The sequence below is a fragment of the Xyrauchen texanus genome, chromosome 23, assembly GCF_025860055.1.
Source record: "Xyrauchen texanus isolate HMW12.3.18 chromosome 23, RBS_HiC_50CHRs, whole genome shotgun sequence".
In the NCBI taxonomy this organism is placed as follows: domain Eukaryota; kingdom Metazoa; phylum Chordata; class Actinopteri; order Cypriniformes; family Catostomidae; genus Xyrauchen; species Xyrauchen texanus.
The window spans coordinates 34,916,852-34,934,331 of NC_068298.1; the positions used below are offsets into that span (position 1 = coordinate 34,916,852).

General features: G+C 40.1%; 1 protein-coding gene across 2 annotated transcripts in view; it reads right to left on the reverse strand.

The window, feature by feature from the left end:
• LOC127617255 (serine/threonine-protein phosphatase 2A 55 kDa regulatory subunit B beta isoform-like) overlaps nucleotides 1–17,480 on the reverse strand; it is an 88,322-nt gene that overhangs the window by 3,833 nt on the left and 67,009 nt on the right. For both annotated transcript variants that reach the window (XM_052089197.1, XM_052089199.1), the window contains exons 2-6: nucleotides 16,500–16,597; nucleotides 15,373–15,538; nucleotides 14,499–14,611; nucleotides 8,641–8,818; nucleotides 7,850–8,014 (exon numbers count right to left, since the gene is read on the reverse strand). In XM_052089197.1, the coding sequence (XP_051945157.1) occupies nucleotides 7,850–8,014; nucleotides 8,641–8,818; nucleotides 14,499–14,611; nucleotides 15,373–15,538; nucleotides 16,500–16,597 (720 nt within the window). The remainder of the gene's footprint in view (nucleotides 1–7,849; nucleotides 8,015–8,640; nucleotides 8,819–14,498; nucleotides 14,612–15,372; nucleotides 15,539–16,499; nucleotides 16,598–17,480) is intronic.

Here is a 17,480-nt window from a genome sequence, read left to right on the forward strand (position 1 = left end):
ATGAAACATACTGTACACTTTTCATGATCCAAGTTCCGCACTACATTTCTTGTTTAATATACTCTCAATTGGAAAAGCATCACATTACAGAAGTAAAATGGAATGCCATTTCATGTTCAGAATATCAAGCAACTGGCACTTTCAAAGAAAGTTTCTCTGAATCAGTTTCGCTGTTTACTTCCCAACATGTATCAAATACACCTGTCACAGCAGAGAAACAGATATTTATCATCATATATCGATTATCTGCTCACTGTTAGTTGTCATGGATTAGCCTCAGATGTGTAGGCAGGCATCTCAGCAGTGGATGAAAAAACGATGGCAGAGAGGGAGGAAACAGATCAATGTATATTTGGATCTACTGGACTGCAGGTGTTTGTCATAAGCATGCAATGTCAAAAAGTGTGCCTCTCCACCTGCAGTCCTGCTGGATGTCATTCACTGGAGGCTAATGAGTCCTCTGGGGAGTGTCGTGAGGAGTGATGGCCCTAAGCCTGGGGCCTTCGCTTCTTGAAGCCCTGCTGGGCTTGGTTAGCCTATCCCGCCTAACATTTTGTGAATATTCTAGAGGATGCCTGGACGATTTATTAGTGTGTGTGGAAGGATAGACAGACATATCTTTACTCAAACTGAAACACATGCACACACACTATGTGATAGGGAAGACATTAAGGAAGTATTTCCTGAGGCAAACTGGCACATCTGCCTGCTGTGAGCTCATGTACCAGGAAGAAATGGACAGATGTGTGTATAATTTAGAGCATTGTGGTGCTGGAGATACAAACCATTGCAGCTTAAACCGAAGCGCTCACTGTTCCCCCTCCAGCAAATCTGACCGTGTTTAAAACTCAGCAGCAGAATGTAAATGTTCTATTCAACAGGATGTGAGCGCATGTACCAGTGCACCTAAGGAAATTACCAAATTCTTTCAGCGGTAAGAAAACTGTAGGCGAGGCTATCTGCCCTCAAGCATACATTTTTATTCCAAGCTTAAACGTCAATGCATTCAATCTGATCATGAAGCACACAGACAAAAAATGTAACTCAGTAATTGTTTACTCACCCCAATTTCATTACAAGCCCAAATGCTGTTTTAATTTTTCATCGAACACAAGGAGGAATTTTTGACGAAAAAAAGTTTATGACTCTTGCATACAACAACAGTTCTTGTTGATGGACAAAATACCCCCATACAACCACCGTGAAAGTAGTCAACTAGACTACTGAATGTAGTGCATTGTTTTCTGAATCTTCTGAAGTTCTACGATAAATCTCTGCTCATCACACAAAGTTAACTCATTGTCCACTGATAATTTCACCGCCCTCAAAATTTGTGTGTAGCCCACATCCAGATTAAAAAATGCTGACTTGATACCAAAACGGCAATTGGTTCTTTAATTTGTAGTAACTGAACATTACATGTCATTTTTTCAGTGGCAAACACAGACAAAACGCAAACTTTGTTGCTTTTTTAGTGGACTTTCTTTCTATTTTTTTTTTTTTCTTTTTTACTGGTCACTATGAACTGTTGTTGAATGGCAAGAGCTACAAAAAAAATCTAAACGCATTTTTAGTTTTGTGATCCACTGAAAAAATAGCAGCATATGGGTTTGGAATGACAGAAGGGTGAGTAAATAATAACAGTTTAGGGTAAACTATTATTTGAAATGTCAATGTATTCAATTTGATCATGAAATGCACATGGATGCCTCCCATCTTAAAAAGAGGCAGCAGAAGAGACCCAATCTCCTACTTTAGAAATGTAAATGTGTCAATTTGTGGTTATCAATTCAGCCAGGTGTAGCCAAAGGGAATACCACTGTATACCGGCAGCATAGGTTCATCTGCCTGCATTGTGTCCAATCCCCAAATGAAATTAGCCAGTTAAGCCAAAGGAGACACAATCATATAAAACATTTGCATAATCCTCACCACCACCCTCGCCCTAGGTGAAAGAGAGGCTAATCCCTGTCATGGCACACATACTTGGCTGTGCTCTCTAGGGATGACAACTGAGTTTCTGGAAAGGGAGCTGTACTTGCCCCTTGCATTTGTCATGTTACAATAGAGGTTGGTACTCATGTGTCATTCCACACTATGTTAAACACCTCAGTGAAGCTAATGTAAGCATCACTATTACAGTTGCTTATACTTAGGGTTAGGGACTTAAACAAGCCATTGCTTACAATTCAGCACATAACTTATCCTTCACTGTTTCACAAAAGACAAGTATGACACCTAAAATCATGTGGCTTCTTAAGAATAGCTGTGCTATTACCTTTCTAAGCAATTAGATTTTTTTGTCTGACAGATGAGAAAACAGGCTAAAAATACAAGACTTTTATTGAACCTCAGTCATATTTAGGGACTAGAATAAATATCATGGAGAGGGGGTGGGCTCGTTTTACTTGGGCGAGTGGAACCAATAACACACTGGCAGTCACCAAGCAATGTCTTAGCATCCACCCAGAACACCCCAGCAACTACATAGTAACACACTACGAGCCCCTCATAATGCCTTGGCAACCGCATAGCAAAACCCTCATTGTGACAATGAGTTTTGCATTGGCAAGGGCCACTCAAAATACAAGTTTAGTATTAGTTTATTAGTTTAATGATTCTCCAGGCACTGCTATATTAAACATTTGAGCTGCAATTTCAGCTGGTTATCACAATAAAGCTGCAAGGACCTACAGGGAAAAATGTCAAAGATCTAATATCTTAATTATTTCTCCTAGAGAGCAATGGAGACAAGTGGAGACTTTAACGCTGATGTTTCTCCTGAGAATAATACCCTAATAATCTAACATGTTTTAGAGTTTCAGAGGAGAGCTCAAAACATTAAAATCATCAAAGTCAGCGATTCAATACAAACTCTACAATACAAAATATACAAATATGTCCATGACCGAATTAAAGGGATAGTTCACCTAAAAAGGAAAATTCTCTCATCATTTACTCACCCTCATGCCATCCCAGATGTGTTTGACTTTTTTTTTTGTTCTGCAGAACACAAACAAAGATTGTTATAAGAATATCTCAGCTCTGTTGCCAGTGACACTGCAAGTGAATGGTGACAAGAACTCAGAAGGTCCAACAAGAACCTAAAGGTAGCATAAAAGTAATCCATACCACTCCAGTTGTTAAATCCATCTCTTCTGAACTTCTGAATTGATATGATAGGTGTGGGTGAGAAACAGATCAATATTTAATTTATGTTTAACTATCAATCTCCACTTTTGACAAGCCCCAACCAGTAGGTGGCTGAATGTGAAAGTGAAAGTGTAGATTTTCAGGAAAAAATTACTTAAATATTGATCTGTTCTCCATATCGCATCAGAAGACATGGATTAAACCACTGGAGTCTTATAGATTACTTACATACTGCCTTTATGACTCTTTTGGACCTACTGTTGAACACTTTTGGGAGGTTATTTCCAGTCATGTCAGTGCAGCGCCTATCTACTTGAATGGCGAATGACCAAAGTCTCAGCAACGGTTGGTCAAGATTACGATAAAGTACATATTTCAAATCAGCAATACAATTTGACAAAACCATAATCATAAATTGAGCTTCTTTCCCTCATATTATGCTAAGAATTCCCTCATATTATGCTAAAAATAGCTTGTATAGCTAAAGCGCATGCACATTCTCAGGTTGATTGACAGGTGATGTCTAAAAGGTGATTGTTACTTTTTCCTGTAAGGCAGGACTTCCTTTTTATATCCATTGAACGTTGGGCACTAGAGCTTTTTGGTTGGGCGTTCCACTTTATCCCATTCATATGAATAAAAGTGGTCCGTCTACTAAATAGTCTCTGTTCAAATTTCTGGTCATCATTCACTTGTATTGTATGGACCTACAGAGCTGAGAAAATCTTATAAAATATATTTTTGTGTTCTGCAGAAGAAAAAAAGTCATACACTTCTAGAAAGGGTGAGCAAATGAAGAGAGAATTATATTTTTTGGGTGAACTATCCCTTTTAACTATGCACATTAACACCCTGTCTACACTGGACATGTCCATTGACATGATGCAACACAATGGCTTGATGCTCTCTATACTGAAAGAGTCGAAGTGAAAATGTGCAGAGAGCATGACCAATCAGATGAGCTTGAGTAGACTTTTAAAAAGGTTAAATAGGTGAATAACCAGTATCATACTTTATTTTCAATGGAAATCCACTATAAACATTTACTTATTATAGGATAATTATTGAGAGTTTATTGTTGCTAAAACTGTCTATACATGTGGTTAAAAACAAAAAGTATTTAAATGAATAGACTAGAGACCAGAAACATCACGAGCTGGCTTTAATGCAACAGTCAGGAGTCATTTATATAGGTAACAAAAAAAAAAAACAATATGGAAAACAATATGTATGATATTTATGATGGTAAGTAAAATAATTTTATTTCAGACAGACAGGATAATAAAGTGGCTAGAGTAGCTCTGTAGTGCATCAGCATTAGAAAAGGTAAGCGGTAAGACTCGCGGTGGTGGCTTGTGTGTTTACATCAACACGGAATGGTGCAAGAACTATGCTAGTCTCTAGTTACTGTTCATCGCTGTTTGAGCTTGTGACTGTTAGATGCAGACCTTTTTATCTACCACGGGAATTCACCACTGTTTACATAACCGGAGTTTACATTCCCCCCAGCGCTAACGCTAAGGAAGCGCTCTGTGAACTGTATGGGGCTATGAGCGAACTGCAGAACGCTCACCCCGACGGACTATCAACCATGCGAATCTCAAGACAGTGCTCCCTAAATTCCATCAGTATGTGGACTTTGCAACGAGAGGGGCGAATGTGCTTGATCTTGTTTACACAAACATCCCAGGCGCGTACCGGGCGGAGCCCCGCCCCCACCTCGGCTACTCAGACCACATCTCTGTTATGTTAATTCCAGCATACAGACCGCTCGTCAGACGCACAAAACCGCTTCAGAAGCAGGTGAAAACCTGGCCAGCAGGAGCCATCTCTGCTCTTCAGGACTGTTTTGAGTGTACTGACTGGCACATGTTCAGGGACGCTGCAACATATGGCGACTCGACCAACTTGGAGGAATACACAGCATCAGTGACCAGCTACATCAGCAAGTGCATTGATGATGTCACTTTCTCCAAGACCATCACCACACGCTCCAACCAGAAGCCGTGGATGACTGCAGAGGTGCGCACGCTGCTGAGGTCCCGAGACTCCGCCTTCAGAGCAGGCGATAAGGCAGCCCTAAGAACAGCTAGGGCCAAACTGTCACGGGCAATCAGAGAGGCAAAGCGCGCACACGCCCAGAGAATCCACATTCACTTCCAGGACAGCGGTGACACGCGGCACATGTGGCAGGGCATCCAGGCCATCACCAACTACAGGACAACATCAGTTGCCTGTGACAAAGATGCCTCCCTTCCAGATGCACTGAACGACTTCTACGCTCGGTTTGAAGTGCTGAACGACGTGGTGGCGAGGAAGACCACCCCTCCTCCCAATGACCAGGTGCTCTGTCTTACCACGGCAGATGTGAGGAAAACTCTACGTAGAGTCAACCCACGGAAGGCTGCTGGACCAGACAACATTCCTGGCAGAGTGCTCAAAGGATGTGCAGACCAGCTAGCAGATGTTCTTACCGACATCTTCAACATCTCTCTGAGCAGCGCCGTCGTTCCAACGTGCTTCAAGGCCACCACCATCATCCCCATGCCAAAGAAGTCTTCAGTGTCCTGCCTCAACGACTACCGTCCCGTCGCACTTACACCCATCATCATGAAGTGCTTCGAGAGGCTCGTCATGAGGCAGATTAAGACCCAGCTGCCCCCCTCACTAGACCCACTGCAGTTTGCGTATCGTCCAAACCGTTCAACGGACGATGCCATTGCCACAACCCTCCATCTGGCCCTCACCCACCTAGATAAAAAGGACTCATACGTTCAAATGATGTTCATAGATTTCAGCTCAGCATTCAACACAATCATTCCCCAGCACCTGATTGGAAAGCTGAACCTGCTGGGCCTGGACACCTCCCTCTGCAACTGGATCCTGGACTTCCTGACTGGGAGACCTCAGTCAGTCCGGATCGGGAACAGCATCTCCACCACCACCACACTGAGCACTGGGGCCCCCCAGGGCTGTGTGCTCAGTCCACTGCTGTTCACTCTGCTGACTCACGACTGTGCAGCAATGCACAGCTTGAACCACATCGTCAAGTTCGCTGATGACACGACCGTGGTGGGTCTCATCAGCAAGAACGACGAGCCAGCATACAGAGAGGAGGTGCAGCGGCTGACGAACTGGTGTAGAGCCAACAACCTGTCCCTAAATGTCGACAAAACAAAAGAGATGGTTGTTGACTTTAGGAGAGCACAAGGTGAACACACTCCGCTGAACATCGACGGCTCCTCTGTGGAGATCGTCAAGAGCACCAAATTCCTTGGTTTTCACCTGGCGGAGAACCTCACCTGGTCCCTCAACACCAGCTCTATCACCAAGAAAGCCCAGCAGCATCTCTACTTTCTTCGAAGGCTGAGGAAAGCACATCTCTCACCCCCCATCCTCACTACATTCTATAGAGGGACTATTGAGAGCATCCTGAGCAGCTGCATCACTGCCTGGTTTGGGACTTGCACCGTTTCGGACCGCAAAGCCCTGCAGAGCATAGTGAGGACAGCTGAGAAGATCATTGGAGTCTCTCTTCCCTCCATCAAAGACATTTACAAAAAATACTGTATCCGCAAAGCAACCAGCATTGTGGACGACCCCACACACCCCTCACACAAACTCTTTACCCTCCTGCCGTCTGGCAAGAGGTACCGAAGCATTCGGGCCCTCACGGCCAGACTGTGTAACAGCTTCTTCCCCCAAGCCATCAGACTCCTCAATACTCAGAGACTGGTTTGACACACACACACACACACACACACACACACAAACGTGTCCTGAGTTGCACTTTAATTACTGTCACTTTATACCTGTCTGCTACCTCAATAACTGCTATGTGCATAGAACACTATCTCATAGTATGTTATGTGTACGTTTTTAGAAACTGTCATCTTTTTGCACTACTGAGTACTGGTCGGCGCTTCACTGTGTTTATTGTCTTGTTCATTGTCAGTAATTTGTTGTACTGTCCCGTAATTTGCACATGTTTGCACGTGCACTTTATATAGGTATATATAGGTACTTTATATAGGTATTTTATTTCGTTGTGTTGTCTCATGTGGTCCTGTGTTGGTCCTTTGTTGTTTTTATGTAGCACCATGGTCCTGGAGGAACGTTGTCTCGTTTTGCTGTGTACTGTACTAACTGTATATGGTTGAAACGACAATAAAAACCACTTGATTTGACTTGACTTGACTTGAAAAGGGTATCTGTTTCCTGTCAGCTCTGCACGACATGCTACAAAGAACCCTTCCAGTGTAGAGAAAGATATGCTTTTGATGTGACACTTCGCTCATGTCTGTTGTAGACAAGGTGTAATCCATATGAACTCTATCCAAATTAATTTGATATTTTCTGTATGTCAACAATTGTCTCAATTATGTTTACACTAAGTCTTTCTAGCAAGTCAGCCCACTGTTGGCCATATTTGGAACACTCTCGGAAGGCTATTTCCAGTCATGCCAGTGCATCTCCTATCTACTTGAATTTGGGAACACTGAAATCTCAATAACGTTTGGCCAAGATTTATGATCAAAGAACGTATTTTAAATCAGCAGTAAAATCGGACAAAACTGGTATCATAAATTGTGCTTCTTTACCTCGCTAAAAAACGTACATTTCCCTGCATTAAAGCTAATGCGCATGTGAGTTTTCGAGTTGATTTACAGGTGATGTCTGTATCTATAGGTCTCACATTTTGAATGGTTGTCACAGAGTGCTGAGGACCTCATGTCACACAGACGTATGGAGCCTTTACTGCTACTGTAAACGAAGGTGTTGCACTGGTGAGGGTGAAACTCTGCCGCTGTTATCACCTCCGTCAGTTCCTCCATGTTTACTGGCTTTATATCTACAATGTCTGAGGAAAACAGCTCAGGAAAGCTCCTCAACAAGCAATAGATCATTAATAAGAATCAATAATGAAAAATGGGAAAAAATAACTATTTAGGAGCAAAACAGCTTAAAAAAAATGTAGCACTTAAGAGTTTTACAATTTTAAAGACAACAAGAAATCAACATATGAGTTTTGTGGCTTTCAGTTTAAGTCTGATAGCTTTGAGGCCTTCTATATGCTAAGGTACAGTTCTCCTAACAGAATGTAGGAGGAAGTACTATGGTACATCTAGATGTTGGCATAAACGTTTAGCAGAAATATGCATTTAAAATGTAGTCTTTCGAAATTCTTTTGAAGTGTCCCTTACCCTAATATCACCCTCCACCAGCAATCGCAAGAAACAAATCAAGGTTTGGCAAAGTATCTTTAACTAAAGGTTATTAGCTGTTTAGAAAAAGTTCAAGCCCTCCTTTATGTTCTACCCCAATCTCTGCTTTCAATATGATATACTGAATGTCAACGCAATGGTTGGCAAACCATTTCACAGGGCCTTTAAGCCATTGGAATGGACTCTTTATTGACTCTCAAACTGTCCTTCCCAAAACAAGAATGTCTGAGTTTCTGTGACATTTTTTGGGGTCAAAGGATACTGAAGCTTCTGTTGGTGATCTCTAGGTTCCACAGGTTGATCCTCAGGTCGTCTGTGGACATGAAGGTCTCGTAGTCGCTGTTGACAGAGATAGAGTTGATGTGGTACGTGTGTGCATTGGAAAACACTCTCCGAGGTGTGGCCTCAACCATGAGATCCATAGGCCGCAGTACTGGCACCTGAAAGACGAAGAAAAAGATAAGTGTCAGAATAGGCTGTTGCATCTGTTTCAACAGTCTCCACATGACACAGTCCTCATTTATACAAATACTGATGTTCATATCCTCTCCATTAAGGACCAGCTTATCATTTTATCAGCAAGAACTGGGACATACTGTACATAATAAACCACAAACCATGGCAGGGTCTAAGGGGGGGTTTGCCCCTCTATATTTTCCTTGTAGCCCCAGAAACTTCGGATGCCCCCCCACACTGATTGGATGGTGAAATGTTTGAAAAAAATTGTTTAAATCGGTTTAATATATAAATTACCTTAATTGTATTTTTATGTAATGTTATTTTTGAAAACAGCTGTTAAATTTAAAGCTGAAAGGGAAAAAAGTTTGTAATGATAGACAAATTAGCGGACAAGTTGAATTCTTTTGTAATCAAATTGTTACCCTTTGATTCGTAATCGAATCGTGAGCCAGTGAAGATTCACACCTCTAATCTATATGGTGGTGTACTCCCAAAAGTGAACAAAATTAACAGATTAAAAATTTTAAGATTTTCTCTTCTGGGATATCAGACCAAAAATACTGATGACTCAACTTGCATTCAATATACTCTTTTTGCATATAAAAATACAAAATGTTGTCCAATAAAATGTACTCTAACATGCCCCCTCCCCTTAAATGATAAATACAACCTGTCTCCGACTACCAATAACAAGTAGAAAATAATGGTTCTTCTGTGTGCCTTAGATTGTGCTAACACTACAATTTTATTTTCGTTCCCAACCATAAACTGGTTGCAAAGAAAGTCATCAGATTTTATCCATTCATGTCCATGGTACAAAGCTGTGAAGTGTAGTTTTGGTGAGTTGTAACATAAACTAAAAGCTATTGGCTAAATAAAAAATAAACTACATAATCAATAGAGAGTCCTTTGAAATTCTACCCCCAAAACTTCCTGTTTCAACAGGAAAAATGTCAACACAGGAAAACTTGACTCCTCATTCCATTTCATGGAGTCTTTAATAATTGATAGGCTATAATAAATAAAAAATGCATGGCTAACAGTTTTTTGTTTGGCACAGCTCACATCTAATTGGAGCTAATGACCATTATGATGATGCTCAATATAGGCTTGGCATTGTGAGCTGGGCCATCTTATGGGACACATTATAAAAAGGCCACTGTACCTCATGTCCTGCTGTGGACTGGCAGTTCAGAACAGCACCGCACCCCACCTGCAGGTTCTAATTGCAGTATGCAGATGCTGTGCCATTTGACTCTGAACTGATGCTGATGTTTAGACGCAGTGTGCAAATCCAAAAGAGTCACTCATTACATCATAGAAGCACCTCTGCCTTGTGTGAGAGACATCAGCGTTCCATTTAACAAAGCTCTGAAATCACCCATTAGCCTTTCAAACCACTATCGGTATGTTTCAGCTGCATTTTAGCCAATTATCACAGCCAAGCTGAAACCATTCTGTGGTGGAGTATGACTGCGGTGAGCTTTTAGAGAGGAATATGTATCAGGATGGTTCGGTTTAGTTGTGCACCTCCAAAGCCCCCATAACAGGGCCTCCAGACTAACATTTGAGAGTGGTAGCACCGGTGCCACCAAGTCCTACAGATGGTCGCTCCAGCCCCTGAGTTGGTTCCGGGTGGGTGGTGTATGTCTATGGACATAAACTTTCTATAGCAAACCTTAATGGGATAAGTACATGATCACACACATAAACAGGGCAAATTTACTTTATGAATCGCATCAAAATCCAGCCTATTACCATTTTTTATGTTCACGCACTCACACAGTACTATGTTGTTTTTCCTGTGATCCCCATGTGACTGGGAAGCGGAGAAAAATTCAAACTGAGCCGGTGTGTGTCTATGACTGTGCTCCGGTTGAAGAGAACAAGTCCTCAAACACAACATTCCGTGTCTGTGACATCCTCGGCAAAAATAATGTTGTTTTGAACCAGCAATTGTCACCGGCATATATATCCTACTGTTATGAGAAGGATTTTAAACCACTTTTTGACTGGGCTGCCCAGTGCAACGTCGCAGAAAATAGAAACCATTCCAAAAATAGAATGCCCTGTCGAGGTGGGTTAGGACAAAAACTCTGTTTAACGGAAAAGATACCTTTTAATCCAGTCTCGCAGCATCGCATTTTGTTACCACACAGTGTAATAGTGGGGTTTCTTTTCATCAAGATCTTGCTGATTAAAAATACAGTCATCTGAAGACAAACAAAGTATTTTTCTACAATCTAAGAGCATTAGAAAAAGGTTTTACACAGAAGGAAAGTTGTATCCATTGGTTTAACTGTGGTATTTGCAATTAGATCATAGAAGCCAAAGGTAAAATTAAGTAAATATTTTTTAATATCTGTGATGTGTGGATTGAAAGCCTTGCGATTTCTGTCTGTTCATGGTACAGATATCTCCTTTATTCCTTTTCAATGCTGTTTAGAAAGTTGGTGGCATTTAATACGATTTTAAATTAGTTTAATCATGGACACATTATGGGTTTTCAAAGAGGTTTTGAACAAATAATCAATGCCGAATACGCAACCCAGCCTGCGCTTCTCACAGCGCTGTTTATGATGAGCTGTACAGAAAGGCAACAAGATCTTTTCAGCTAGATGTTCTGGAAATGAAATAGTATCACAAAGCAATTGTAGTGCGTATGCGTCGAACATGGCCATATTGATTTGTGGTCAAGAATACTTTGCAAGTTTTAGAGCTCAACAAGCAAGCATGCTAAAACCAAAGTATAGCCAAGCCTCAAGTTGGCAGTTCTTGACCAGAATAGGCTACCAAGTGGAACAGAATCAATGCCGATAGTCAAAAAGTCTGGCTTTGTGAGACTATTATTCTCTTTATATAATATATAAAATAAATATGTTATCAGAGGTGGTCACTGCTGTCTGATGTGGAAAAAAATTACTTTTGGTGCCCACTTCAGAGGTCTCATAGTGGTTTAAAGAGCAAATGGATCATGCAGAAATCGAGGATAGACGAAGAGACCCAGGAAAACAAGGTATTAAATAGTTTTTCTTATCTGCCCATCGCATGACATGTGTGTTTTCCCCTCCTCCCTCAATACGCACTCCTCTACCCGAAGTCTGTGACAAATCCGCGTCCGAATCTCCATCACACATAAATTTCACAGTCCAAAATGGACTGCCGCCCGCTGCCTGCCATCACCCTGGTGTCAGGCTAATCTTCCACCCGGACAGACAATGGTGGAGGAGCGGAGTGCTTTAATCCATTAGTCCGTGAAGCAGAAAACAGACCCCGCACCAAACATTAATGGGTACTCGGAGTCGCGCCCTCTTTGTAACTGTATTCAATTTGGAGGGATGAGTGGAGAGCGAGAGAGCAGGAGGAGGAATGATAGTGCCCCCTTCACTGCACATTATCGTCTGTCTTTGTCCTTGCTGTTTGATTATGAATGAATACTTTTTGGTTGCTGACAGCGCATCGTTCGTCAGCGTCGGCACTGAACACAGCAAATGAGATTTCCAAGTGAGAATGTGGGCCGAAAGCAGGAACTTCTAGATTTCTAATAATTGTGATGTCAAACAGACACAATTCATTGGAGGATGAAACGTAACCATTGAACCAACAGCAATTTTGAAAGAATGAACCACGCTATGATTTGCAAAATGATAGAAGTGCTAGGATGTGGCGTTCTTTAAATATGGGTACATAATGTTCTACTTTTTCCACAATTTTGCCAACTGAGACAAATTTAGGGGAATGTAAAAAATACAGTTTTTAAATGATAATGTTATTATAATGTTATTAAGCGAAAACATTCTCCAATACCAACTGGGCTTGCATGAAAAAGTATTTGTCCCCTAAGTTACTAAATATAAACTTTATATAATATAAATATAATCCATTCAGTACTGAAAAGTATTGATGAAAAACAGACTATTTTACCCAAAATTTATGTATGGTATGTGTATATATTCTCATTTGAGTATCGCGTTATTCCTCTCGTGTCAACTATATTGAAATCAGCTGCGAGTCCAATCTTCCGTGAAGCTCTATTTGAACGACGTGTTGAGTTGCTGCAAAAATGCTCTCTTATGAGGCTCCATTTCTGTTACAATGCTGCCGTAATTTAATTACAGTTACTTCTGATGTAATTGTGTATAGAACAATTCTTTATAAAACAACAGTGAATTTAAAATTGAAATTTAATGTCTAATGTTGAAATATATGTTTTCTAATTTAATGCTTAGATTCTTTGGCCAGTTCATGAATAATTTATTTGATTTTATATGATTCATTTGAAAGAATTAAAAGAACAGTTTCAGATCTATCCTTGTATTTTTCATCTGGTCGAGGGTGATAAGGGTTTTAGAAAGTAATTAGTATTAAGTAATGCAATTACTTTTCAGACAGAGTAATTAGTACAGTAATGGAATTACACTGTAGAAGATAGTAGTTAGTAATTAGTAGTTAGTAATTCATTTCTTTTTTAGAGTTACTTACACAAAACTGGTCAGTAGACAGCAACGCAGCTCACTAAGTTTTGGAACATACTGTACCCATTGGCATTTTACATCACTGACGTCAAACCTGTTGTAACGCTTGTTGAGGAGGCAATTTTGAATGTGTGAATTTGCTGATGGCTCCATAAAGACTTACATTTTGATATTTTCCTCAAACAAAGCTACTGCACGGCATCGGAAGATCCAGGATACAGTGCACAAATAGCATGGATTCTTTTTAAGATAATTTTTATGGTGCTTTTCTCAGTTTTTGAGCAACATCGGCATTCTGAAAAGTCCCATTGTTACCCACAGCAAACAAAACAATGAGCACAAAAGCAATAAATATAAAAGCAATGAGTAGGCCTAAATTTTATTTTTAAATGTAGCCTTGGGTAAAGTATTGAGATCCTCTAAAATTAGTTGAATATAGCATCAGAGTGACATCCAAAATATGAACAAAGGGTGACATTTTGATGATGCAGATAAATGGTCTGCACTTATGTAGCACCTTTTTAACTTTAACGGTATCCAAAGCGCTTTACACTGTGACTCATTCACCCATTCACACACCAATGGTGGTAGAGCTGCTATGTAAGGCGCTAGCCTGCCATTGGGAGCAACTTGGGGTTCAGTATCTTGCCCAAGGACACTTCGGCATGTGGAGTCGTTTGGGCTGGGATTTGAACCACCAACTCCGCAATTAGTGGCCAACGCGCTCTACCAACTGAGCCACAGCCGAAATAGCTAAATCGAAGAATTGTACAGTGTGGACCTAAGCTGAGCTAACTAAAGATTATGTGATACATTATTCTAAAGCTAAACCACTGGATAATTTATATTTAGATCTTATAAGAATACTATTTACCAGATTTAGATATTTTAGGATGTCTAATGACCAAATTTAGATATTTTTAGATGTCTTATGTAGAAATTTCATAGCTGTGGCAAAGCATGTCATTTCCTTATGTAGGTGCAAGTGAGAAAGCCTGGGAGAGATGCAAGCTACTATTTTTAACCAGTACATTAACTAGGCGTAGGTGTATATTGAATATTCCCAATATAATCATGTAGCCACATCGCCCTGCCCTAACAGTATGCATATTAAACAATTTGCTTGTTTTCATTGTCTACAACCACATTGTGTATTTAAAGGTCATGATAAGAAAAGGAAGCTGACCCGTAATGTGGTGATAGTGGCTGGGTCTCGGATCCTTCCATCTTCATCCTTCAGGTTATATCCCTGCGGTCTCTTATCTCTCTCACTGATCTTCCACAATTTCACAGTTTTATCTAAGAATAAACCAATACACAGAGAGCAGATTCAATACAACATTCAGAGATAGTGAGACATAATAGAAATATTAAGGTGGGCAGTGGGAAATTTTGAAATCAGTGGCACACAATCTGGTACAGCACTGGCATAGATCCAGCACCAACAGAAAATTTTAACCACATCTATACCATCTGAACATGCAGAGATGCATGATGTCATTAGGGTAAAAAGCAGAATTTGATGTTCCTACATCATTGAGATGACAGCAGATTTTGTGTTATTGAGATCCTTGTTTGTACTTCCCTAATGACACAAATCATTACTAATCAACAAAACTCTGGTGAAACAGTTTGTTTAGCTATAATTTGGTGACTGGATCAGGTTACTGTATTTAACTGCAAAGACTGGATAATAGTCTGATAATCTTCTGAGGGAAAAACAATACAGCACAATAGTAGGACCCCTGAAGTAAAAATACCATTCATTTTCTCTATAACGAACATTATTTTCAGCAATAACATGTACACCTTTCTAGACAGATCTAATCTGAACACTTAGATTGTTAAGCAATGGTATTGGCTTCAATTAGTCAACAAGCCATCAATTAAAAAAAATAAATCAAGTTTAATTCATTAAAAAATTCAGAAGGAGTTTGTAATCATACCAAACCATGCTCAAGTGGAAATGCTACAGGAACTGTTACTCATCATACATACATAAAGTGCCTATGGTTAATATATTTTTTTATTTTTAATTGAAAGCTTATGTGTGCACTCACCATTGGTTGAGAGTAGGAAGTAGGCAGCATTCTGCTGAGGCAGCCAGCGAATCTTGTTGATTTTCTCCTCAATCTCCAAACTCTTCAGGTAGTCAAACTCCGGCTCATGACTCTGAAACGTGCTGTAAACATTGTACTCCCCACGTCTTTGAGGTTGGTTCTTGCTCTGTGGGCGAGAAGAGTCATTTGTCAAATTGAACCAAATGCAACTGTCTAGGTTACCCACCCTGTTGAAAAGACCAGCATTGCTGGATATTTGAACATGTTGTGTTATTGGATTCTGGTGCCCATCATGGGCCACTGGTGTGCTGGAGCCATCATCAGACTTATTCAGTTTTACTAGTTTACCAAACAAGATTTTATTGGTCAAGTTTTTGCCAAATTCAGGATTGGGCTCAGAATAATTTGTGCTAAAAATATAGAAGATATTTTAATGGAGACATGATGTGAATATATCCATACAATACAAGTCAATGGGTTACAAATATTTTTAAGCTCCAAAAGGACATAAAGGCAGCATAAAGGATTCACAATCAATGGCAGCATGAAAATAAGGAAGTGTTGACATTGGGAACCATTCAAATCAATAATTGTGAAACCGCTCATGCAGTTAAATTAAGTATACAGAAGGGTGAAGAGAACGAGGCCCTTTCTAGTGGGTGTTGTTCGTGTGTGTGTGTGTGTGTGTGTGTGTGTGTGTGTGTGTGTGTGTGTGTGTGTGTGTGTGTGTGTGTGTGTAATTTAGGGTACTGTACATAAGCAGGTCCCTATGTGGCTGGATTAGCTAACAGTGTGGTGCCTTTTTCACAGACAACGAAACCTAACTGAATTTGGTTTTAGTGGCTAAATAACTCAAAAAGTCTTCATGTCTGAGCATGTGGACATAAGATGAAACCTGTGGTTTATTAGATGCCTGTGTTTCTTTAAAGGCCTCACCTGTGTTCTGATTGTGTGCACTTTGAAACCTTGTTAAAGCTACAGGAAGTTCTGTTACAGGGTGAGGCTCTGTGGTTTATTTTATTTTGTATTTATTTCCGCTTATACAGTAATAACAGTAAATATTTGGCCTGCTGTCTATATACCGTCTACGTGAATCAGTGTAAATTTGACCGATTTCATGATCTTACCTCTTGTTCCCTTTGGAAAACCACCACTCTTCCTCCTTTGTCTCCCGTAGCCAAGAGCTCTCCTGTAGAGTTGAACTCCACAGTAGAGATGATGTCAGCTGCAACAAAATACGAGATAGTCTATGTTTACAATGCTTAATACATGAAGTCATTCTGTCATTATATATTACTTATCATTGTTTTGATCACCCTTTCAGTGTTTATTTAGCTATTATGACCAGCTGAAAGCACATCATCACTTACTACATGGCTATTTAACAAATAAATCATTAAATGGACATGAAATATAGATTATTATTTTAAGAGAGGTACCGACATGGAACTTCTGGTAGTGGTGCTCTGCTCAAGAAATTTGAGGCTGAATCAGTCACCGATATTTTAACATTGTGATTGGCAGATACCGATCACCAATGTTTCTTTTAAAAGTACCTTTTTATCAGCCTGCCTAGATCTGTGGCTGATCGATCGTCACATCCATAATTTCTGGTCTGATATCAATAACTGATAATTTACAGTGCCTTTTGGCCAATAATGATACATAATCATTTTTGCGGTTGCCCATTACAATGGAGCTGCTGGCTAATTGATTAAAAGATGCTTACTTATACCTGAAGTTATGACTGTATTACAGATGTTATTCTGGTTTGATTGCAGGTGCAGCTCATTTCAGCATATTGGCAGGTAGAGCAAAGCCCCACAAAATATTCATCCACTTGAAAACATAAATCCATACTATAAACTGCCAATAATGTAATTTGTTATCCTGTAAATGTGTTAAAAATGCTGACATTTGTATTTAAAATCAGGTCAAGTATAGATTTTTATTCTATTTTCAACCTCCGTTACACTTTGTTTGATATAGATATACAAGCATGTTGCATGTATGCTGCCCTCCTGAACTCCACAGTGCCACTCCTTTTTCCAATGGAAATCTGGAGAAGGGTATAGCTGCATGCGTTGCTCCAAAACGCCATTAAAATA